The sequence below is a fragment of the Panulirus ornatus genome, chromosome 58, assembly GCF_036320965.1.
Source record: "Panulirus ornatus isolate Po-2019 chromosome 58, ASM3632096v1, whole genome shotgun sequence".
Classification (NCBI taxonomy): domain Eukaryota; kingdom Metazoa; phylum Arthropoda; class Malacostraca; order Decapoda; family Palinuridae; genus Panulirus; species Panulirus ornatus.
Window position 1 is genome coordinate 6,606,052 of NC_092281.1, and position 25,798 is coordinate 6,631,849.

At 40.9% G+C, this 25,798-nt stretch overlaps 2 protein-coding genes across 2 annotated transcripts in view; one reads left to right on the plus strand and one right to left on the minus strand.

Annotated features, from left to right (window-relative positions):
* Cul3 (cullin 3) overlaps nucleotides 1–12,852 on the minus strand; it is a 43,823-nt gene extending 30,971 nt beyond the window's left edge. The window contains exons 1-7 of the mRNA XM_071695934.1: nucleotides 12,507–12,852; nucleotides 8,356–8,553; nucleotides 7,842–8,027; nucleotides 7,292–7,495; nucleotides 5,728–5,907; nucleotides 4,931–5,125; nucleotides 1,141–1,317 (exon numbers count right to left, since the gene is read on the minus strand). Coding sequence (XP_071552035.1) covers nucleotides 1,141–1,317; nucleotides 4,931–5,125; nucleotides 5,728–5,907; nucleotides 7,292–7,495; nucleotides 7,842–8,027; nucleotides 8,356–8,553; nucleotides 12,507–12,569 — 1,203 coding nt within the window. The 5' untranslated portion in view covers nucleotides 12,570–12,852. The remainder of the gene's footprint in view (nucleotides 1–1,140; nucleotides 1,318–4,930; nucleotides 5,126–5,727; nucleotides 5,908–7,291; nucleotides 7,496–7,841; nucleotides 8,028–8,355; nucleotides 8,554–12,506) is intronic.
* Nucleotides 12,853–13,036: 184 nt separating this feature from the next.
* The window catches only part of LOC139766909 (propionyl-CoA carboxylase beta chain, mitochondrial-like), a 47,419-nt gene continuing 34,657 nt past the window's right edge, over nucleotides 13,037–25,798 (plus strand). Inside the window, exon 1 of the mRNA XM_071695935.1 lies at nucleotides 13,037–13,271. Within this exon, the coding sequence (XP_071552036.1) occupies nucleotides 13,074–13,271 (198 nt within the window). The 5' untranslated portion in view covers nucleotides 13,037–13,073. The remainder of the gene's footprint in view (nucleotides 13,272–25,798) is intronic.

A 25,798-nucleotide genomic window follows, 5' to 3' on the forward strand; every position in this document is an offset into this window, starting at 1 on the left:
TTTTTCTTTTTTTTTTCAAACTATTCGCCATTTCCCGCATTAGCGAGGTAGCGTTAAGAACAGAGGACTGGGCCTTTGAGGGAATACCCTCATCTGGCCCAATTCTCTGTTCCTTCTTTTGGAAAATTGAAAAAAAAACCGAGAGGGGAGGATTTCCAGCCCCCCGCTCCCTCCCCTTTTAGTCGCCTTCTACGACACGCAGGGAATACGTGGGAAGTATTCTTAATCCCCTATCCCCAGGGATAAATACCTTGGAATATACATTAGTCACAAAGTTTCCTTCAAAAGTTATCCTTCCTCATTAAAGATTTATCCTTTGCGATATCTATGATTTTCTTTTAACTGTGCCTGGCACATTCTCAAACAAAACAGGATCTGTACACTAATGTTAAAACCTAACTCCTTCATTGTATACTCCTTTTCCAAATTTCCAGGTTGGTTTCCATACTATACATAATTTGAATAAACAAGTTACATTTTCATACAAAGCAAGATTCATATGTACACACATTAGTAATGGTGCTGACAGAGGTACAGGCTATCTTACTAGTATAGTTATCCTGTCATATGCAATCTCCCAGACTTATCCAACACACTCCACAGACCAAAAACTTAGCTGGTTGGACCTACTCTGCTTGGTAAAGCTGTTTGAGAAAAAAAGAGAAAAACAACTGCTTACACATATACTTTATGCCATTAATTGCAGAGAGCATACTATCTACAATAATAATAGAAATGTTGACAAGGAAACATACATATGTCCAGTTAGGTTACTAAAACTCGTTTACCTTTTTGGCTTAGTCAAGCAAAAATTAATTATTTAATGTCTGCATGCTGTTCTAAAAGCTTCTGCTCTAAATAAGCAGAGATATAGAAATTACTCAACTAAATTACTGAGTTTTAGCTTACCAACCACTCTGTTAGTATTCACATTAGCAAATAGTGTTTTCAAAACATACCAGACCAAGTGGACCCTTTCATTACATCTACCTGACCCTACTGTTAATCAGTCTTCCCATCTACCCCATGTAGTTTGATTCCAGTAAATTTAGTTTAAGGGCTTAGTACTCTAACTACTACAAAACCAAGAAGATTTGTTCAGTTTCGAAATTACAGATAAACATCCTGCATGGAACTTACGCCTTTGACACCTTTCTTGAGTTTGTCATCGATAAATAATGACAGGTACTCAGGTGACTTATTGTTAAGGTTGAGAAAGTATTCAAAATCTGCTGCAATCATCTGTTTGAAAATCTTATCATTGTTGAAAGAGTTGTGAAGGAAGTGGTCAAATCGGTCCTTCAGGTCCAATAAATTCTGCAAATCAAACATAAAAGAATTATACATGGAAAAAGAGTGAAAAAGAAAGTTTTGTAATGTCTTTGGTAAATAAATGAAATCATGGTTATGATTACTGAGGGATAAATTCCAGGCTTCTAGGATTAAAATCATTATGAAAATATCAACCCAAGACACCTTTTTAACAACATGAAAGCATCTCCAAGTACTAATTTACCTCCTTCCTGGAGTTCCAGTTATCTTACCATACAATCAAAAGATCATCACTGTCTCAGCTTTTCTCCATCTACATCTACTCCTGGATATTAATGCCTTTATAACATCTTGTAACGTTCAAAAGCCTTATAATTTTTCATTCGTACTTGATTACTGTTTCCTGCGTTAGTGAGGTAGCATCAGGAAACAAAGACAGACACACACTCACACAGACGTATACATATATAAGCATAAATGTAAATATACATACAAATACATATATATACATATGTACAGTTTCTCACATGTGAGAAACTGCAGAAGCTGGTGACTGAGTTTGGAAAAGTGTGTGGAAGAAGAAAGTTAAGAGTAAATGTGAATAAGAGCAAGGTTATTAGGTACAGTAGGGTTGAGGTCGAGTCAATTGGGAGGTGAGTTTGAATGGAGAAAAACTGGAGGAAGTGAAGTGTTTTAGATATCTGGGAGTGGATCTGGCAGCGGATGGAACCATGGAAGCGGAAGTGGATCATAGGGTGGGGGAGGGGGCGAAAATTCTGGGGGCCTTGAAGAATGTGTGGAAGTCGAGAACATTATCTCGGAAAGCAAAAATGGGTATGTTTGAAGGAATAGTGGTTCCAACAATGTTGTATGGTTGCGAGGCGTGGGCTATGGATAGAGTTGTGCGCAGGAGGATGGATGTGCTGGAAATGAGATGTTTGAGGACAATGTGTGGTGTGAGGTGGTTTGATCGAGTGAGTAACGTAAGGGTAAGAGAGATGTGTGGAAATAAAAAGAGCGTGGTTGAGAGAGCAGAAGAGGGTGTTTTGAAGTGGTTTGGGCACAGGGAGAGAATGAGTGAGGAAAGATTGACCAAGAGGATATATGTGTCGGAGGTGGAGGGAACGAGGAGAAGAGGGAGACCAAATTGGAGGTGGAAAGATGGAGTGAAAAAGATTTTGTGTGATCGGGGCCTGAACATGCAGGAGGGTGAAAGGAGGGCAAGGAATAGAGTGAATTGGAGCGATGTGGTATACCGGGGTTGACGTGCTGTCAGTGAATTGAATCAAGGCATGTGAAGCGACTGGGGTAAACCATGGAAAGCTGTGTAGGTATGTATATTTGCGTGTGTGGACGTATGTATATACATGTGTATGGGGGGGGTTGGGCCATTTCTTTCATCTGTTTCCTTGCGCTACCTCGCAAACGCGGGAGACAGCGACAAAGTATAATAAAAAAAAATAAAAATGTACAGTGTGGTTTCAGAAGTGGTAGAGGATGTGTGGATCAGGTGTTTGCTTTGAAGAATGTATGTGAGAAATACTTAGAAAAGCAAATGGATTTGTATGTAGCATTTATGGATCTGGAGAAGGCATACGATAGAGTTGATAGAGATGCTCTGTGGAAGGTATTAAGAATATATGGTGTGGGAGGAAAGTTGTTAGAAGCAGTGAAAAGTTTTTATCGAGGATGTAAGGCATGTGTACGTGTAGGAAGAGAGGAAAGTGATTGGTTCTCAGTGAATGTAGGTTTGCGGCAGGGGTGTGTGATGTCTCCATGGTTGTTTAATTTGTTTATGGATGGGGTTGTTAGGGAGGTGAATGCAAGAGTTTTGGAAAGAGGGGCAAGTATGAAGTCTGTTGGGGATGAGAGAGCTTGGGAAGTGAGTCAGTTGTTGTTCGCTGATGATACAGCGCTGGTGGCTGATTCATGTGAGAAACTGCAGAAGCTGGTGACTGAGTTTGGAAAAGTGTGTGGAAGAAGAAAGTTAAGAGTAAATGTGAATAAGAGCAAGGTTATTAGGTACAGTAGGGTTGAGGGTCAAGTCAATTGGGAGGTGAGTTTGAATGGAGAAAAACTGGAGGAAGTGAAGTGTTTTAGATATCTGGGAGTGGATCTGGCAGCGGATGGAACCATGGAAGCGGAAGTGGATCATAGGGTGGGGGAGGGGGCGAAAATTCTGGGGGCCTTGAAGAATGTGTGGAAGTCGAGAACATTATCTCGGAAAGCAAAAATGGGTATGTTTGAAGGAATAGTGGTTCCAACAATGTTGTATGGTTGCGAGGCGTGGGCTATGGATAGAGTTGTTCGCAGGAGGATGGATGTGCTGGAAATGAGATGTTTGAGGACAATGTGTGGTGTGAGGTGGTTTGATCGAGTGAGTAACGTAAGGGTAAGAGAGATGTGTGGAAATAAAAAGAGCGTGGTTGAGAGAGCAGAAGAGGGTGTTTTGAAGTGGTTTGGGCACATGGAGAGGATGAGTGAGGAAAGATTGACCAAGAGGATATATGTGTCGGAGGTGGAGGGAACAAGGAGAAGAGGGAGACCAAATTGGAGGTGGAAAGATGGAGTGAAAAAGATTTTGTGTGATTGGGGCCTGAACATGCAGGAGGGTGAAAGGAGGGCAAGGAATAGAGTGAATTGGAGCGATGTGGTATACCGGGGTTGACGTGCTGTCAGTGGATTGAAGCAGGGCATGTAAAGCGTCTGGGGTAAACCATGGAAAGCTGTGTAGGTATGTATATTTGCGTGTGTGGACGTATGTATATACATGTGTATGGGGGGGGGTTGGGCCATTTCTTTCGTCTGTTTCCTTGCGCTACCTCGCAAACGCGGGAGACAGCGACAAAGTATAAAAAAAAAAAAAAAAAACATATGTACATAGTTACTAACCTTCCTTCATTCCCAATGCCACCCCACCCCACAGGAAATAGCAAGAGTGTATGATGGAAAAGAAAAAAGATAACACATACATTCTCTTTTCACCTAGACTCGATTGCTGTCCCTTGTGTCAGCGAGGTATCACCAGGAAACTCTACATTTGTGGCCATGTGTACCAGTCATCACTGTGCGTAAATGTCCACTATGTATCCCAAAACAAATGACCCTCCTAAGTGGGTTAGGAAGACTTTTAACACAGAGGAAAAGGTTAAAGTATTAGATGAACTTGAGCATGGGTCTGGCAAATCAGCAGCTGCTCACCATTATGGGTTTAATGATAGCAGCATCAACACCATCAAGCTGAAAAGGGGATCATTCAGGGAAGCCATTTCTTGACCAACCACATCGGTGATGACAATGGTAGGTAATGGTAGAACAAAACCCTGATACAAGCCAAAATCAGTCAAAATTGGCAGAAAATAACAAATATAACAGAATAACACAGTGTAAGCATGGGATAGAGAGCTATTGTGATGTGATATGAGGAAGATGACACACTATCAATGGGATGAACCAGGGAATATGAAGAAGTCAGGGAAACTACAGAAAAGTCAGGAGGTTTAGCAGTGGATAGGAGGGGCTGTGGTTTCAGTGCTTTATATATGAAAGCCAGAAAGTGGATGTGAGCTAATGAGGCTGTTTCTATGGCTATTCCTGGTGCTACCTTGTTCTGTGGGAAAAGGTGATCAAGCACATATATATAAAAAAAAATCCTTACCTGTACAAATGTGATAGCATTCTTGCCTCCTTCTTCTTCTGCAACCAAAGCTTTGCCTTGTTCTCTCAGATGCTGAGATACACATTCCGCTACTGCCCGCAAACCATCTGACACACGTGACATTAGTTTATACATACAAGCCAAGTCTTCTGTTTTATTATTCTTGAGCATGTGTACAACTCCAGAGTTTTCCATCTGTAAAGTTTCATTGAAAATGTAAAACAAATGTTTATGATACAAGGTACAAGAACTTTAAGTGATATAAGCCAACTTTTTGATAAGTCTTCAGCAATGAATGAAGTGGATATAAGTAAACTGCTATGATATTCTTTAATTTATGAAAATCTTTGAATTAAAGTAAATATATAAACTCTTAAAATTATTTCAGCACATCATTTATCAAGTGGACTTTCATCCCCCATATCTTCTTTCATTCAGCTATATAACAAATAAATAGTGTCCTATCACCTAATTAGCCACTATTATAGGTAATATTGTAGTTAACAAGGTCACATCTAATATTCCTGTTGTTTGCATTCCATTCCTTTGTTATATATTTCATTCCAGTCATAATGTCAAGAACATTCAACAGTGACATTAATATTGACATTAAAACCAGATGGTAAATGAAGAAAGTGAAATGAAAACTAATTGCCTTCCTTTATTTCATAAAACTTCTGCACCCATGCATATCAATTAAGCACAATGGTTAACATAAAATTACTAAGCAATTAAATCACACTCAGTTGCTGAGAAAAACTTCCATAAAGCCTGTCAATATACATATGAAACCATACCTCGACAATGGTCTTCATATGTTTCTTTATAAGTTCCTCTTCTACAACCTCAACAATCCGTCTTTCTGTGGACTCATCAAGGTAATGCTTAGCCCGTTCTGCCTCCTCCATTATCCTTGCTTCTACTCTCTTAATATAAACCGATGCACTGTTCTCTGCTAAAAACTTTTGACTCTCCATCTGCAACATCACATAAAATCTATAGCAACGAGCATAAAAAAACATAAATTAATTACATATGACCAGGACTGAGGAAAAGGAATAATTCTTACATATTCCCTTTGCGTCACAGAAAGAGACTAAAAGCAGCAGCAGTGAGGAGCCGGAAACCCTACTCACCTTGTACTTCAATTTCTAAAAGTTGGAACTGAATAAGGAGCCAAGTGAGGAGTGCTCATACTCCTCAAAGGCTCATACTGGGGTGTTTTAATGTGTATGGATGTAAAAAGGATGCGAAGAAGAAAGAAATAAGTATTGGGGTGTTTGAATGTGTATGGATGTAAAAAGGATGAGAAGGGAGAAATAAGTACTGGGGTGTTTGAATGTGTATGGATGTAAAAAGGATGAGAAGAAAGGAGAAATAAGTACTAAGTATGAGGATCATGGATTGCTCTGGTTCTGAGTAACACAAAGCTCAAGGGGAGGTACGAAGAATGGTTTGTGAATGTTTCAGGGGTCAGTGTGAGAGCAAGACCTCTCAGAGAGAATGAGAATGGGAGTCTGTCGGGGATGTAAGGGCCTGGGAAGTCTGTCAGGGATGTAAGGGCCTGTGAAGTAAGTTGTTGTTTGCTGATGATACAGCAGCGGTGGTAGATTCAGCACACCTTACTAGATATAATCAACAGAAAAATACCTCTATAACTGAAACATTCACTTTTGTTACCTATATGCACTCTACTCATCCTTGGGCACTTCATCCTGGGTTATACAAACAGTGAATAACCCAACTAACCAATCAATAAGTCTGCCATGTTTTTTTGAGAAACTCAACTGCAGCCCTATCCACTCCTACCACTTTGCCTCATATCATACCACACAGAGCTCTGACTAACGCCTCCCTTTTCAACACCAGGAGTCTCATTCCACATGCCACCTCATCCCAAACACATCATATCCACCACTCCATTATCCAAAATATTCAAGAGTTTGTTCAAAATACTTACTCCATCTTTTTTTTACCTCTTCTTTGTCTGTTATCATTTCCCCATCTGCTTCCTTAACTGTCTCTCCCATTTGTTTTCTTGTTCTCAGACTACTCACCTTCTTCCAAACCATTTTTCTCATTGTTTCTGCACTTCATGCATTCACTCTCATCCCATCTCATATCTGTCCTTTTTCAGCTCTTGTTCCATTATCTTGACCTCCTGCTGCTTTCTCCAGTACTTTCCCAATTACTCACACTTCTCTGCAGACACCATCCATAAACTTCTCTTTTCTCTTTCACAAGCAATCAACTTCCTTGTTCCAAAACACACATAACTTTCCATCTACCTTCTAACTATATAGCCATAAAGCACAAAGAAAATTTTGATTAAAGATGTCTATAAATCATGTGGATATTAACCCTATAAAACTCAGCTGATTGGGCAAGGAAAGGTCTTTCAAAATCCTCTTCATAAACAGCCCGAGACTCAATGCCTAACACTATAAGCATTTGAGCTGCATTCTTGATTGCTAGTCTGTCCACTACTTCACCTCTGCGCTCCCTCATAACCATATCCAAAAGTGTTTCTCGTAGATGATCCCTTATGCAACCGTATCGTACAACCTGTAACAAAAAGAACAAATCCAAAATTTCTACACCCACTGACCTTATTTCAAACTTTTAAATGAAAAAGGGAAATTTCTTCTTTTCATTTATTTCTATATTATCTAACACAATAAATACCAATTCTGGAACATGTCAACTTCAGCCTCAAGATAAATGAACATCCCTTGTGCAACAATCTTTTACCTACAAAACCTAAAAAAATCAAAATATCCTTTATAACAACGTGTTGCATATTTCCTTGTCATAACTCATAACAAGCAGTAAAATTTCTCCTTACATATCAAATCATAGTAATTCATTCAAAAGAAAAAAAAAAATCTTGTAACATATACAGAAATCTTACCTGATCTCTAAAAATGATTAGCCCTAAGTTATAGACATTGTCTACGTTATTCTGTTGAACGTAGACTCGATCCATATACATGAGGATGTCCCTGATCATCACCATTGATGTTTGGTGGTCATTCCATGCATGATTTAGAGTTTGCAAAAAGTTGTTTTGTAACGAAGCCAGCACATCTGCTCGAACCTATCAAACAATTAAGAAAATATGTTTAAAGAATAATACTTTAACTGTAATCATACAGTATGTACTGATATCAAGACTCTTCAAATAGATGCTTTTTCCAACAGTTAAATACATGAATGAACAGAAGGAAGCCACTTCAAATACAAATCTAAAAAACAATTACCAAAGTTTTACATTTCTCACTCAATCAAAGAACATTACAGCATTCTCAACAAACCAGATACCTGAGAGAAAGTCTTATAATGAACAATAACTATCATTTAAATAAATGAGGCTGAAAATATTACTGCACTGTCAATTTACTTGGCAACAACAAACAGAGGGTAACCTTGTTTTCTAAGTGCTGTGTGACGACATCCCTGAGGCCCGAGTAGAGTCTCTCTCCATGTTTGTGGAGGACCATAGTATAGGCATTTCGGTACAGCTCCTCAAAGCTGAGGCCACTGTTGTTCTTTTTCTGGATCTCCTGGATGGCATTTTTAAGCAGCTGCCATATATTTTCCACATAACGCTCATCCATTGTCATCTGTAAGAAAAGAGAAGTTAAGACTATAATCATAATTATAAATATTTATTCATCTATTCATTCACTGTACTTAATCACAGTTTCCCACGTCAGTGACATAGCGCCACGAAACAGACGAAAGGCATATACACTCTCTCTCTCTCATACACACACAAACACACACACACATATATATATTTTTATATATATATTATTTTGCTTTCTCGCTGTCTCCCACATTTGCGAGCTAGCACAAGGAAACAGACGAAAGAAATAGCCCAACCCACCCCATACACATGTATATACATACACGTCCACACATGCAAATATACATACCTATACATTTCAATGTACACATATGTATACGCACACAGACATATATAACATTATCTCGGAAAGCAAAAATGGGTATGTTTGAAGGAATAGTGGTTCCAACAATGTTGTATGGTTGCGAGGCGTGGGCTATGGATAGAGTGGTTCGCAGGAGGATGGATGTGCTGGAAATGAGATGTTTGAGGACAATGTGTGGTGTGAGGTGGTTTGATCGAGTAAGTAACGTAAGGGTAAGAGAGATGTGTGGAAATAAAAAGAGCGTGGTTGAGAGAGCAGAAGAGGGTGTTTTGAAATGGTTTGGGCACATGGAGAGAATGAGTGAGGAAAGATTGACCAAGAGGATATATGTGTCGGAGGTGGAGGGAACGAGGAGAAGAGGGAGACCAAATTGGAGGTGGAAAGATGGAGTGAAAAAGATTTTGTGTGATCGGGGCCTGAACATGCAGGAGGGTGAAAGGAGGGCAAGGAATAGAGTGAATTGGAGCGATGTGGTATACCGGGGTTGACGTGCTGTCAGTGGATTGAATCAGGGCATGTGAAGCGTCTGGGGTAAACCATGGAAAGCTGTGTAGGTATGTATATTTGCATGTGTGGACGTATGTATATACATGTGTATGGGGGTGGGTTGGGCCATTTCTTTCGTCTGTTTCCTTGCGCTACCTCGCAAACGCGGGAGACAGCGGCAAAAAAAAAAAAAAAAAAAAAAAAAAAAAAAAAAAAAAAGGAGAAAGGTGCAAGAGGTGAAAAAAAAGGGCAAATGAGAGTTGGGGTGAGAGAGTATCATTAAATTTTAGGGAGAATAAAAAGATGTTCTGGAAGGAGGTAAATAAAGTGCATAAGGGATATATATATATATATATATATATATATATATATATATATATATATATATATATATATATATATATATATATGGTGTGGGAGGAAAGTTGTTAGAAGCAGTGAAAAGTTTTTATCGAGGATGTAAGGCATGTGTACGTGTAGGAAGAGAGGAAAGTGATTGGTTCTCAGTGAATGTAGGTTTACGGCAGGGGTGTGTGATGTCTCCATGGTTGTTAAATTTGTTTATGGATGGGGTTGTTAGGGAGGTAAATGCAAGAGTTTTGGAAAGAGGGGTAAGTATGAAGTCTGTTGGGGATGAGAGAGCTTGGGAAGTGAGTCAGTTGTTGTTCGCTGATGATACAGCGCTGGTGGCTGATTCATGTGAGAAACTGCAGCAGCTGGTGACTGAGTTTGGTAAAGTGTGTGGAAGAAGAAAGTTAAGAGTAAATGTGAATAAGAGCAAGGTTATTAGGTACAGTAGGGTTGAGGGTCAAGTCAATTGGGAGGTGAGTTTGAATGGAGAAAAACTGGAGGAAGTGAAGTGCTTTAGATATCTGGGAGTGGATCTGGCAGCGGATGGAACCATGGAAGCGGAAGTGGATCATAGGGTGGGGGAGGGGGCGAAAATTCTGGGGGCCTTGAAGAATGTGTGGAAGTCGAGAACATTATCTCGGAAAGCAAAAATGGGTATGTTTGAAGGAATAGTGGTTCCAACAATGTTGTATGGTTGCGAGGCGTGAGCTATGGATAGAGTTGTGCGCAGGAGGATGGATGTGCTGGAAATGAGATGTTTGAGGACAATGTGTGGTGTGAGGTGGTTTGATCGAGTGAGTAATGTAAGGGTAAGAGAGATGTGTGGAAATAAAAAGAGCGTGGTTGAGAGAGCAGAAGAGGGTGTTTTGAAGTGGTTTGGGCACATGGAGAGAATGAGTGAGGAAAGATTGACCAAGAGGATATATGTGTCAGAGGTGGAGGGAACAAGGAGAAGAGGGAGACCAAATTGGAGGTGGAAAGATGGAGTGAAAAAGATTTTGTGTGATCGGGGCCTGAACATGCAGGAGGGTGAAAGGAGGGCAAGGAATAGAGTGAATTGGAGCGATGTGGTATACCGGGGTTGACGTGCTGTCAGTGGATTGAAGCAGGGCATGTTAAGCGTCTGGGGTAAACCATGGAAAGCTGTGTAGGTATGTATATTTGCGTGTGTGGACGTATGTATATACATGTGTATGGGGGGGGGGGGCATTTCTTTCATCTGCTTCCTTGCGCTACCTCGCAAACGCGGGAGACAGCGACAAAGTATAATAAATAAATAAATAAATATATACACACACAGACATATACATATATACAAATGTACATAATTCATACTGTCTGCCCTTATTCATTCCCGTCGCCACCCTGCCACACGAAATGATAACCCCCTCCCCCCACATGTGCGCGAGGTAGCGCTAGGAAAAGACATCAAAGGCCACTTTCGTTCATACTCAGTCTCTACCTGTCATGTATAATGCACCGAAACCACAGCTCCCTTTCCACATCCAGGCCCCACAAAACTTTCCATGGTTTACCCCAGACACTTCACATGCCCTGGTTCAATCCATTGACAGCATGTTTGTGTGTGTGTGCTTGTGCAGAAAAACATAACTAAAATATGACTTCATAAGTGCAGAAACATGAATAAGGAAAGAAAACACAAGAATCCTGAGCTCTTTCATGCATTACATCTTCTGTGGCTTAGTTACAGAGGAAATACATGCAATACAGATTATGTGAAGAGAACTGAAGGAAACATAGAATGTGATCAAGCAACCTTGTAATTACTGAGAGGCAAGGTTGGCTCAAGGTCCTGTGTGATCCACCCTCAACCTAACCTTGACCTGAGAACTCCCGGATGACCTCCTTCCGATAAAACCAGACGCATTGTTGACTTACATAATGAAGCATGTACTTAAGAACAGTTGATAAAACATTTTAAAATTTTCTCTACAAAAAATGAATCTAATTTGTATATGCGTTGAATGATATACAATACATTACCTTCAAGGCATTTAATTATGCTGTATTCAATTATATTTCTTTTATCCTTATACCTAAATGCCAAAGTTGTGTGGCTATATCAGTGTTTACAAGAAACACCTGATCAGAGCATCAAGATGAGATTTTTTTTCTTTGACTAATTACAAATATTTTCTTATACCTATAGTTGTTCTAACAAATCATTTAAACAATTTGGGGTTTTATCACACTTATCTAAATTATGTTCTACCAGTCTTACTATATTTTCTATTCACTAGTACTGCCAAACAATATCATTCAATATCCAAAATCCAAAACTAATAACAAAGCAAAGCTATACTAAACTTTACCAGTATATATTTTTTTCCATAAATCTGTAGTTTCCAGTTTCCCCAATTCAAACAGTGAATGCTACCTAGATATCAATGTTCATGTTATGTAAAGCTAGTTAACTCTACATGAATGTCATACATTAAAGGCTGAAGAATTCACATGTACACGTCTCCAAGATTACCCTTTTTATAATCAAAAATTGTTCACTATAACTGTAAAATCTATAAACACCCAAATGAGATTACTTTGGTAAATGAGATCATAACTCTCCTACAGGGTCACATTTTGACAGCAAACGCAGTGCATGCATGACAAGAGTAAAAAAGATGACATTCATATCTTTAGTCTAGCATATCATAAAGCAGGTAATAAATACCGGCCTAGGTCAACTTCAATGACATTGGTCAAGGAAACGTTTAGAATGTACATAAACCTTCTTCGACAGTTTCATCATAACATGAAATACTCACCGGAAATGCGCGTATGCGCATTTTCTGATGATCCTTTTTGTTTCCTGGTTTTATGGAACTCATATTAACGATTTTTAGTTTACTCAATTTTCAAACACACTATATCCTTGACACTTCCTTCCCGAAATTCTTGGGTGTTCATCAAAACATCATTCTTTAATGGCCTATTATCAAAATATACAGCATTATTATTATTAATCACATATTCCTTTTATCTAACACAGAACTAAGGTTCAAAGTAAGGGTTGAGTCATCGTGATAAAATCACAGGTTATGAGACATTAATGGAGTTTCCTTCACTAGAGCTGTCTACGGCAACGAACAATGGTCGGCCATGATTGTTGATAGACTACTTTCACATTGCGCCCAGAAAACTAGTACGATAGTTGCTATTTTTCTCACTTAGGGAGGCTTATATATGTACAAAATTAGTTTCTAATAATTCATATTTTAATATTTGCTATTTTCACTTCAGTTATTTAAAGAAACTTTGCTTCAGTGGAAAAATTCAAACAGCGGAGTGATATGTTAAGCAGCTGCTGGTGTGTGTGACGTCACGACGTAAACATGGCGATTTCCATGTTCAGGGCATCAGCCGGGATACTCAAAAATCATGGAATCCTGGCTTATGGAGGACATAACGCACTTTTATTACGCCAGTGCTCCATCGCACACACAATTAAGGTTAGGGATAATATAAAGAAAAAGCGCAGCGAGGCTTTAGTTGGCGGTGGACAAAAGAGGATTGATGCTCAACATAAAAAGGTATTATAAGCTTTATTGCAGTATAAGTCAACACACGATTCATACTATTACCATAAAAACATTCCACTGAAACAGAAGTTTAATGTATACTGTATTTTTACTTTTGACATTGTACGGGTAGTCAAACAAATTGATGTATGGTTGGCGGTGGTTATTTTGCCGACTAGTGGGCATTTAGTGGGTTAGATAATGTTTCGTCGACTATTAGTTACGTGAGGGCTGCATGATATATGAGAATCTAATAGCGATCCGCATCGCTGTTATCTGTGGATATCGCATGACATTGTTAAAGTATGTGCCAGTTAGGTTTGCTACTTAAATAACACTGATCAAGTTAGGTTTGCCACTTAAATAACTGATAGAGATTATGACTGGATGCTTTATGGTCAATGAAAGTGATTTAGACAAAGGGAGCATGATTTTTTCTACACTTTTTTTCTGTGGAAAGTGATATGAAGAAAAGGATTAGACAAATTAAGTATTAGTAAATTCCAAGTCACATATATATGTGCATTTTCGAATTCTGAGAATAAGTGTTGTCCATCTGTGGTACTTCTAAGACTTTGATATTGGTTAGGTCTATTCTGGTCTCTGCATTAGTTCTGTAGTTGTAAAGAATTTCTTGTTTGCACCAAAACTTTACCAATCACTTTTCAACTGACATCACTGATTTAGCAGGAATGCAGTAGGAGGCAAACTTCCTTAAATGAATTACTTTATAGCAGAATGCATATATTCAGATATTTAATGTTGACTGATATCAGTTGGATATAAGAGTGGAAATTTAGATGCAAAAAGTAAGGGGAGTTGTTGATTTAAAGGATCAATTGAAAGGGAGAAAGAGTCTTTTTGAAGAGCTGATGAATGTGGCAGAAGGTGAGGCAGTAGTTGTATGCATGGGAGTGGAGGATGGAAGGGAATGAATGCAAGTGCATGGGCCTATAGCAAGAAGGGAGGTAAAAAGCACAATAATTAGGTTGAAGGTAGGAAAGGTATCTGGAGTGGATAGGATTACCGTTGAAATCTTGAAGTATGGAGGAGAAAGTGTCATAGAGGAGGTACATTTGATATTTAAGTTTGCTTGGAGGCAGAAGGGTGTGCCTGAGGAGGACATGAAAGTTGTCAGTCTCTTGATTCAGAGGAAAGGTGGTGATGATGTATGTGGCAATTATAGGGAAGTAAGTCTTAAGTATACCAAAAAAAGTGTATACTAGAGTGTTGATTGATAGAGTGATGGAAGTGAGTGGATGTAGAATAAGTGAGGATCAAGGAGGATTTATGAAAGGTAAGGGATATGCGGATCAGACTTTGCAGTGAGGGTGATGTGTAACAGGCTTGAGTGAAATGCTGTATGGGATGCATTAAGGATATGTGATTAGGGGAACAACTGTTGGATGGTGTAAAAGTCTTCTGTAGTGGAGCAAATGCATGTGTAAAAGTAGTCAGAGAGTGTACTGAAACTTTCAGTATACATGTGGATGTGAGGCAGGGCTTTGTGTTGTCATATATATATATTTATATTTATTTATTTTGCTTTGTCGCTGTCTCCCACGTTTGCGAGGTAGCGCAAGGAAACAGACGAAAGAAATGGCCCAACCCACCCCCATACACATGTATATACATACGCGTCCACACACGCAAATATACATACCTATACATCTCAATGTACACACATATATACACACACAGACACATACATATATACCCATGCACACAATTCACACTGTCTGCCTTTATTCATTCCCCTCGCCAAACATGGAATACCATCCCCCTCCCCCCTCATGTGCGAGGTAGCGCTAGGAAAAGACAACAAAGGCCCCATTCATTCACACTCAGTCTCTAGCTGTCATGCAATAATGCCCGAAACCACAGCTCCCTTTCCACATCCAGGCCCCACACAACTTTCCATGGTTTACCCTAGACGCTTCACATGCCCTGATTCAATCTACTGAAAGCATGTCAACCCCGGTATACCACATCGATCCAATTAACTCTATTCCTTGCATGCCTTTCACCCTCCTGCATGTACAGGTCCCGATCACTCAAAATCTTTTTCACTCCATCTTTCCACCTCCAATTTGGTCTCCCACTTCTCGTTCCCTCCACCTCTGACACATATATCCTCTTCGTCAATCTTTCCTCACTTATTCTCTCCATGTGCCCAAACCATTTCAAAACACCCTCTTCTGCTCTGTCAACCACGCTCTTTTTATTTCCACACATCTCTCTTACCCTTACATTACTTACTCGATCAAACCACCTCACACCACACATTGTCCTCATACATCTCATTTTCAGCACATCCACCCTCCTGTGCCCAACTCTATCCACAGCCCATGCCTCGCAACCATACAACTTTGTTGGAACCACTATTCCTTCAAACATAACCATTTTTGCTTTCCGAGATAATGTTCTCGACTTATACACATTCTTCGAGGCTCCCAGGATTATCGCCCCCTCCCCCACCCTATGATTCACTTCCGCTTCCATGGTTCCATCCGCTGCCAGATCCACTCCCAGATATCTAAAACACTTTACTTCCTCCAGTTTTTCTCCATTCAAACTTACCTCCCAATTGACTTGACCCTCAACCCTACTGTACCTAATAACCTTGCTCTTATTCACATTTACTCTTAACTTTCTTCTTTCACACACTTTACCAAACTCAGTCACCAGCTTCTGCAGTTTCTCACATGAATCAGCCACCAGCGCTGTATCATCAGCGACAACAACTGACTCACTTCCCAAGCTCTCTCATCCCCAACAGACTTCATACTTGCCCCTCTTTCCAAAACTCTTGCATTCACCTCCCTAACAACCCCATCCATAAACAAATTAAACAACCATGGAGACATCACACACCCCTGCCGCAAACCTACATTCACTGAGAACCAATCACTTTCCTCTCTTCCTACACGTACACATGCCTTACAACCTCGATAAAAACTTTTCACTGCTGCTAACAACTTGCCTCCCACACCATATATTCTTAATACCTTCCACAGAGCATCTCTATCTACTCTATCATATGCCTTCTCCAGATCCATAAATGCTACATACAAATCCATTTGCTTTTCTAAGTATTTCTCACATACATTCTTCAAAGCAAACACCTGATCCACACATCCTCTACCACTTCTGAAGCCACACTGCTCTTATATATATATATATATATATATATATATATATATATATATATATATATATATATATATATTTTTTTTTTTTTTTTTTGCTTAGTCGCTGTCTCCCGCGTTTGCGAGGTAGCGCAAGGAAACAGACGAAAGAAATGGCCCCCCCCCCATACACATGTATATACATACGTCCACACACGCAAATATACATACCTCCACAGCTTTCCATGGTTTACCCCAGACGCTTCACATGCCTTGATTCAATCCACTGACAGCACGTCAACCCCGGTATACCACATCGCTCCAATTCACTCTATTCCTTGCCCTCCTTTCACCCTCCTGCATGTTCAGGCCCCGATCACACAAAATCTTTTTCACTCCATCTTTCCACCTCCAATTTGGTCTCCCTCTTCTCCTCGTTCCCTCCACCTCCGACATATATATCCTTTTGGTCAATCTTTCCTCACTCATTCTCTCCATGTGCCCAAACCATTTCAAAACACCCTCTTCTGCTCTCTCAACCACGCTCTTTTTATTTCCACACATCTCTCTTACCCTTACGTTATATATATATATATATATATATATATATATATATATTTTGCTTTGTCGCTGTCTCCAGCGTTTGCGAGGTAGCGCAAGGAAACAGACGAAAGAAATGGCCCAACCCACCCCCATACACATGTATATACATACGTCCACACACGCAAATATACATGCCTACACAGCTTTCCATGGTTTACCCCAGACGCTTCACATGCCCCGATTCAATCCACTGACAGCACGTCAGCCCCGGTATACCACATCGCTCCAATTCACTCTATTCCTTGCCCTCCTTTCACCCTCCTGCATGTTCAGGCCCCGATCACACAAAATCTTTTTCACTCCATCTTTCCACCTCCAATTTGGTCTCCCTCTTCTCCTCGTTCCCTCCACCTCCGACACATATATCCTCTTAGTCAATCTTTCCTCACTCATTCTCTCCATGTGCCCAAACCATTTCAAAACACCCTCTTCTGCTCTCTCAACCACGCTCTTTTTATTTCCACACATCTCTCTTACCCTTACGTTACTTACTCGATCAAACCACCTCACACCACACATTGTCCTCAAATATCTCATTTCCAGCACATCCATCCTCCTGCGCACAACTCTATCCATAGCCCACGCCTCGCAACCATACAGCATTGTTGGAACCACTATTCCTTCAAACATACCCATTTTTGCTTTCCGAGATAATGTTCTCGACTTCCACACATTCTTCAAGGCTCCCAGAATTTTCGCCCCCTCCCCCACCCTATGATCCACTTCCGCTTCCATGTTTCCATCCGCTGCCAGATCCACTCCCAGATATCTAAAACACTTCACTTCCTCCAGTTTTTCTCCATTCAAACTCACCTCCCAATTGACTTGACCCTCAACCCTACTGTACCTAATAACCTTGCTCTTATTCACATTTACTCTTAACTTTCTTCTTTCACACACTTTACCAAACTCAGTCACCAGCTTCTGCAGTTTCTCACATGAATCAGCCACCAGTGCTGTATCATCAGCGAACAACAACTGACTCACTTCCCAAGCTCTCTCATCCCCAACAGACTTCATACTTGCCCCTCTTTCCAAAACTCTTGAATTCACCTCCCTAACAACCCCATCCATAAACAAATTAAACAACCATGGAGACATCACACACCCCTGCCGCAAACCTACATTCACTGAGAACCAATCACTTTCCTCTCTTCCTACACGTACACATGCCTTACATCCTCGATAAAAACTTTTTACTGCTTCTAACAACTTGCCTCCCACACCATATATTCTTAATACCTTCCACAGAGCATCTCTATCAACTCTATCATATGCCTTCTCCAGATCCATAAATGCTACATACAAATCCATTTGCTTTTCTAAGTATTTCTCACATACATTCTTCAAAGCAAACACCTGATCCACACATCCTCTACCACTTCTGAAACCACACTGCTCTTCCCCAATCTGATGCTCTGTACATGCCTTCACCCTCTCAATCAATACCCTCCCATATAATTTACCAGGAATACTCAACAAACTTATACCTCTGTAATTTGAGCACTCACTCTTATCCCCTTTGCCTTTGTACAATGGCACTATGCACGCATTCCGCCAATCCTCAGGCACCTCACCGTGAGTCATACATACATTAAATAACCTTACCAACCAGTCAACAATACAGTCACCCCCTTTTTTAATAAATTCCACTGCAGTACCATCCAAACCTGCTGCCTTGCCGGCTTTCATCTTCCGCAAAGCTTTTACTACCTCTTCTCTGTTTACCAAATCATTTTCCCTAACCCTCTCACTTTGCACACCACCTCGACCAAAACACCCTATATCTGCCACTCTGTCATCAAACACATTCAACAAACCTTCAAAATACTCACTCCATCTCCTTCTCACATCACCACTACTTGTTATCACCTCCCCATTTGCGCCCTTCACTGAAGTTCCCATTTGCTCCCTTGTCTTACGCACTTTATTTACCTCCTTCCAGAACATCTTTTTATTCTCCCTAAAATTTAATGATACTCTCTCACCCCAACTCTCATTTGCCCTTTTTTTCACCTCTTGCACCTTTCTCTTGACCTCCTGTCTCTTTCTTTTATACGTCTCCCACTCAGCTGCATTTTTTCCCTGCAAAAACCGTCCAATTGCCTCTCTCTTCTCTTTCACTAATACTCTTACTTCTTCATCCCACCACTCACTACCTTTTCTAATCAACCCACCTCCCACTCTTCTCATGCCACAAGCATCTTTTGCACAATCCATCACTGATTCCCTAAATACATCCCATTCCTCCCCCACTCCCCTTACTTCCATTGTTCTCACCTTTTTCCATTCTATACTCAGTCTCTCCTGGTACTTCCTCACACAAGTCTCCTTCCCAAGCTCACTTACTCTCACCACCCTCTTCACCGCAACATATATATATATATATCTTTTCTTTTCTTTCAAACTATTCGCCATTTCCCGCATTAGCGAGGTAGCGTTAAGAACAGATGACTGGGCCTTTGAGGGACTACCATCACCTGGCCCAATTCTCTGTTCCTTCTTTTGGAAAAAAAAAAATGAGAGGGGAGGATTTCCAGCCCCCCGCTCCCTCCCCTTTTAGTCGCCTTCTACGACACGCAGGGAATACGTGGGAAGTATTCTTGCTCCCCTATCCCCAGGGATAAAATATATATATATATATATATGGGTATGTTTGAAGGAATAGTGGTTCCAACAATGTTGCATGGTTGCGAGGCGTGGGCTATGGATAGAGATGTGCGCAGGAGGATGGATGTGCTGGAAATGAGATGTTTGAGGACAATGTGTGGTGTGAGGTGGTTTGATCGAGTAAGTAACGTAAGGGTAAGAGAGATGTGTGGAAATAAAAAGAGCGTGGTTGAGAGAGCAGAAGAGGGTGTTTTGAAATGGTTTGGGCACATGGAGAGAATGAGTGAGGAAAGATTGACCAAGAGGATATATGTGTCGGAGGTGGAGGGAACGAGGAGAAGAGGGAGACCAAATTGGAGGTGGAAAGATGGAGTGAAAAAGATTTTGTGTGATCGGGGCCTGAACATGCAGGAGGGTGAAAGGAGGGCAAGGAATAGAGTGAATTGGAGCGATGTGGTATACAGGGGTTGACGTGCTGTCAGTGGATTGAATCAAGGCATGTGAAGCGTCTGGGGTAAACCATGGAAAGCTGTGTAGGTATGTATATTTGCGTGTGTGGACGTGTGTATGTACATGTGTATGGGGGGGGGTTGGGCCATTTCTTTCGTCTGTTTCCTTGCGCTACCTCGCAAACGCGGGAGACAGCGACAAAGTATAAAAAAAAAAAAAAAAAAAAAAAAATATATGTATATATATATCTATGTGTGTGTGATTTCAAGCCAGTCAAGCTTGAATGCAAGATATGCAGTAAATATATAAATTCAACTGAGGTGTGTTGTTCTTAGTCATCTGCTGTGCCTCTTTTTAAAACTGACACTTGTTGGTATGGGAAACATTAACAACCTCTTTTTCCATTTAAAATGCTAAGGTATATCTTTTTCTTTTCTTTCATACTATTCGCCATTTCCCGCATTAGCAAGGTAGCGTTAAGAACAGAGGACTGGGCCTCTGAGGGAATATCCTCACCTGGCCTCGTTCTCTGTTCCTTCTTTTGGAAAATCAAAAAAAAAACGAGAGGGGAGGATTTCCAGCCCCCCGCTCCCTCCCCTTTTAGTCGCCTTCTACGACACGCAGGGAATACGTGGGAAGTATTCTTTCTCCCCTATCCCCAGGGATAGGGGAGGTATATGCATAGAGGAAAAGTTTTCCGACAGGCCTCATTCAGAATTTTGATGTTTGTTTTTGAGATATGTGAGAAACTGCAGAAGCAGGTGACTGAGTTTGGTAAAGTGTGTGAAAGAAGAAAGTTAAGAGTAAATGTGAATAAGAGCAAGGTTATTAGGTACAGTAGGGTTGAGGGTCAAGTCAATTGGGAGGTGAGTTTGAATGGAGAAAAACTGGAGGAAGTGAAGTGTTTTAGATATCTGGGAGTGGATCTGGCAGCGGATGGAAACATGGAAGCGGAAGTGGATCATAGGGTGGGGGAGGGGGCGAAAATTCTGGGAGCCTTGAAGAATGTGTGGAAGTCGAGAACATTATCTCGGAAAGCAAAAATGGGCATGTTTGAAGGAATAGTGGTTCCAACAATGTTGTATGGTTGCGAGGCGTGGGCTATGGATAGAGTTGTGCGCAGGAGGATGGATGTGCTGGAAATGAGATGTTTGAGGACAATGTGTGGTGTGAGGTGGTTTGATCGAGTAAGTAACGCAAGGGTAAGAGAGATGTGTGGAAATAAAAAGAGCGTGGTTGAGAGAGCAGAAGAGGGTGTTTTGAAATGGTTTGGTCACATGGAGAGAATGAGTGAGGAAAGATTGACCAAGAGGATATATGTGTCGGAGGTGGAGGGAACAAGGAGAAGAGGGAGACCAAATTGGAGGTGGAAAGATGGAGTGAAAAGGATTTTGTGTGATCGGGGCCTGAACATGCAGGAGGGTGAAAGGAGGGCAAGGAATAGAGTGAATTGGAGCGATGTGGTATACAGGGGTTGACGTGCTGTCAGTGGATTGAATCAAGGCATGTGAAGCGTCCGGGGTAAACCATGGAAAGCTGTGTAGGTATGTATATTTGCGTGTGTGGACGTGTGTATGTACATGTGTATGGGGGTGGGTTGGGCCATTTCTTTCGTCTGTTTCCTTGCGCTACCTCGCAACCGCGGGAGACAGCGACGAGGTATAAAAAAAAAAAAAAAAAAAAAAAGAAAGAAGAGTGAATGTTGGGGTGAAGAGGGTGGTGAGAGTAAGTGAGCTTGGGAAGGAGACTTGTGTGAGGAAGTACCAGGAGAGACTGAGTACAGAATGGAAAAAGGTGAGAACAATGGAAGTAAGGGGAGTGGGGGAGGAATGGGATGTATTTAGGGAATCAGTGATGGATTGCGCAAAAGATGCTTGTGGCATGAGAAGAGTGGGAGGTGGGTTGATTAGAAAGGGTAGTGAGTGGTGGGATGAAGAAGTAAGATTATTAGTGAAAGAGAAGAGAGAGGCATTTGGACGATTTTTGCAGGGAAAAAATGCAATTGAGTGGGAGATGTATAAAAGAAAGAGACAGGAGGTCAAGAGAAAGGTGCAAGAGGTGAAAAAAAGGGCAAATGAGAGTTGGGGTGAGAGAGTATCATTAAATTTTAGGGAGAATAAAAAGATGTTCTGGAAGGAGGTAAATAAAGTGCGTAAGACAAGGGAGCAAATGGGAACTTCAGTGAAGGGCGCAAATGGGGAGGTGATAACAAGTAGTGGTGATGTGAGAAGGAGATGGAGTGAGTATTTTGAAGGTTTGTTGAATGTGTTTGATGATAGAGTGGCAGATATAGGGTGTTTTGGTCGAGGTGGTGTGCAAAGTGAGAGGGTTAGGGAAAATGATTTGGTAAACAGAGAAGAGGTAGTAAAAGCTTTGCGGAAGATGAAAGCCGGCAAGGCAGCAGGTTTGGATGGTATTGCAGTGGAATTTATTAAAAAGGGGGTGACTGTATTATTGACTGGTTGGTAAGGTTATTTAATGTATGTATGACTCATGGTGAGGTGCCTGAGGATTGGCGGAATGCGTGCATAGTGCCATTGTACAAAGGCAAAGGGGATAAGAGTGATTGCTCAAATTACAGAGGTATAAGTTTGTTGAGTATTCCTGGTAAATTATATGGGAGGGTATTGATTGAGAGGGTGAAGGCATGTACAGAACATCAGATTGGGGAAGAGCAGTGTGGTTTCAGAAGTGGTAGAGGATGTGTGGATCAGGTGTTTGCTTTTAAGAATGTATGTGAGAAATACTTAGAAAAGCAAATGGATTTGTATGTAGCATTTATGGATCTGGAGAAGGCATATGATAGAGTTGATAGAGATGCTCTGTGGAAGGTATTAAGAATATATGGTGTGGGAGGCAAGTTGTTAGAAGCAGTGAAAAGTTTTTATCAAGGATGTAAGGCATGTGTACGTGTAGGAAGAGAGGAAAGTGATTGGTTCTCAGTGAATGTAGGTTTGCGGCAGGGGTGTGTGATGTCTCCATGGTTGTTTAATTTGTTTATGGATGGGGTTGTTAGGGAGGTGAATGCAAGAGTTTTGGAAAGAGGGGCAAGTATGAAGTCTGTTGGATATGAGAGAGCTTGGGAAGTGAGTCAGTTGTTGTTCGCTGATGATACAGCGCTGGTGGCTGATTCATGTGAGAAACTGCAGAAGCTGGTGACTGAGTTTGGTAAAGTGTGTGAAAGAAGAAAGTTAAAAGTAAATGTGAATAAGAGCAAGGTAATTAGGTACAGTAGGGTTGAGGGTCAAGTCAATTGGGAGGTAAGTTTGAATGGAGAAAAACTGGAGGAAGTAAAGTGTTTTAGATATCTGGGAGTGGATCTGGCAGCGTATGGAACCATGGAAGCGGAAGTGGATCATAGGGTGGGGGAGGGGGCGAAAATTCTGGGAGCCTTGAAGAATGTGTGGAAGTCGAGAACATTATCTCGGAGAGCAAAAATGGGTATGTTTGAAGGAATAGTGGTTCCAACAATGTTGTATGGTTGCGAGGCGTGGGCTATGGATAGAGTTGTGCGCAGGAGGATGTTTGAGGACAGTGTGTGGTGTGAGGTGGTTTGATCGAGTAAGTAATGTAAGGGTAAGAGAGATGTGTGGAAATAAAAAGAGCGTGGTTGAGAGAGCAGAAGAGGGTGTTTTGAAATGGTTTGGGCACATGGAGAGAATGAGTGAGGAAAGATTGACCAAGAGAATATATGTGTCGGAGGTGGAGGGAACGAGGAGAAGAGGGAGACCAAATTGGAGGTGGAAAGATGGAGTGAAAAAGATTTTGTGTGATCGGGGCCTGAACATGCAGGAGGGTGAAAGGAGGGCAAGGAATAGAGTGAATTGGTGCGATGTGGTATACCGGGGTTGACGTGCTGTCAGTGGATTGAATCAGGGCATGTGAAGCGTCTGGGGTAAACCATGGAAAGCTGTGTAGGTATGTATATTTGCGTGTGTGGACGTATGTATATACATGTGTATGGGGGTGGGTTGGGCCATTTCTTTCGTCTGTTTCCTTGCGCTACCTCGCAAACGCGGGAGACAGCGACAAAGCAAAAAAAATATATATATATATATATATATATATATATATATATATATATATATATATATATATATGAATTATGTAAAGTTGTATATATGTATATATCTCTATATCTGTGTATGTATATATATGTATATGTTGAATATGTATATGTGCATGTGTGGACATGTATGTATATACATGTATGTATATACATGTGTATGTGGGTGGGTTGGGCCATTCTTTCGTCTGTTTCCTTGCACTATCTCGCTGACACGGGAGACAGTGACAAAGTATAAAGAATAAAGTAAGATATATTTCATACTATTCACCATTTCCCGCATTAGCAAGGTAGCTTTAAGAACAGAGGACTGAGCCTTTGAGGGAAATCCTCGCTTGGCCCCCTTCTTTGTTCCTTCTTTTGGAAAATTAAAAATGAGGGGGGAGGATTTCCAGCCCCCGCTCCCTCCCCTTTTAGTTGCCTTCTACGACGCACAGGGAATATGTGGGAAGTATTCTTTCTCCCCTATCCCCAGGGATAATATTATATATATATTCTTTACTCTTTAGTAGAGAGAGTAAAGAGTAAAGAGCACTACTCCTGAAACAGGAGTGGTGGGAGTATGTGATAGAGTGTAAGAAAGTACACTCTAGTTTGATATGGGTAAAACTGAAAGTTGATGGTGAGAGATAGGTGATTATTGGTGCATATGCACCTGGGCATGAAAAGGAGGATCATGAGAGACAAGTATTTTGGGAGCAGCTGAGTGAGTGTGTTAGTAGTTTTGATGCACGAGACCGTGTTATAGTGATGGGGGATTTGAATGCAAAGGTGAGTAATGTAGCAGTTGAGGGAATAATTGGTGTACATGGAGTGTTCAGTGTTGTAAATGGAAATGGTGAAGAGCTTGTAGATTTATGTGCTGAAAAAGGACTGGTGATGGGGAATACCTGGTTTAAAAAGAGAGATATACATAAGTATACATATGTAAGTAGGAGAGATGGCCAGAGAGCATTATTGGATTATGTGTTAATTGATAGGTGCATGAAAGAGAGATTTTTGGATGTTAATGTGCTGAGAGGTGCAACTGGAGGGATGTCTGATCATTATCTTGTGGAGGCAAAAGTGAAGATTTGTAGAGGTTTTCAGAAAGGAAGAATGTTGTAATGAAAAGAGTGGTGAGAGTAAGTGAGCTTGGGAAGGAGACTTGTGTGAGTAAGTACCAGGAGAGACTGAGTACGTAAGGGGAGTGGGGGAGAATGGGATGTATTTAGGGAAGCAGTGATGGCTTGCGCAAAAGATGCTCTTGGCATGAGAAGCGTGAAAGGTGGGCAGATTAGAAAGGGTAGTGAATGGTGAGATGAAGTAAGATTATTAGTGAAAGAGAAGAGAGAGGCATTGTTATTTAATGTATGTATGACTCATGGTGAGGTGCCTGAGGATTGGCGGAATGCTTGCATAGTGCCATTGTACAAAGGCAAAGGAGATAAAAGTTAATGCTCAAATTACAGAGGTATAAGTTTTTTTAGTATTCCTGGTAAATTATATGGGAGGGTATTGATTGAGAGGGTGAAGGCATGTACAGAGCATCAGATTGGGGAAGAGCAGTGTGGTTTCAGAAGTGGTAGAGGATGTGTGGATCTGGTGTTTGCTGTGAAGAATGTATGTGAGAAATACTTAGAAAAGCAAATGGATTTGTATGTAGCATTTATGGATCTGGAGAAGGCATATGATAGGGTTGA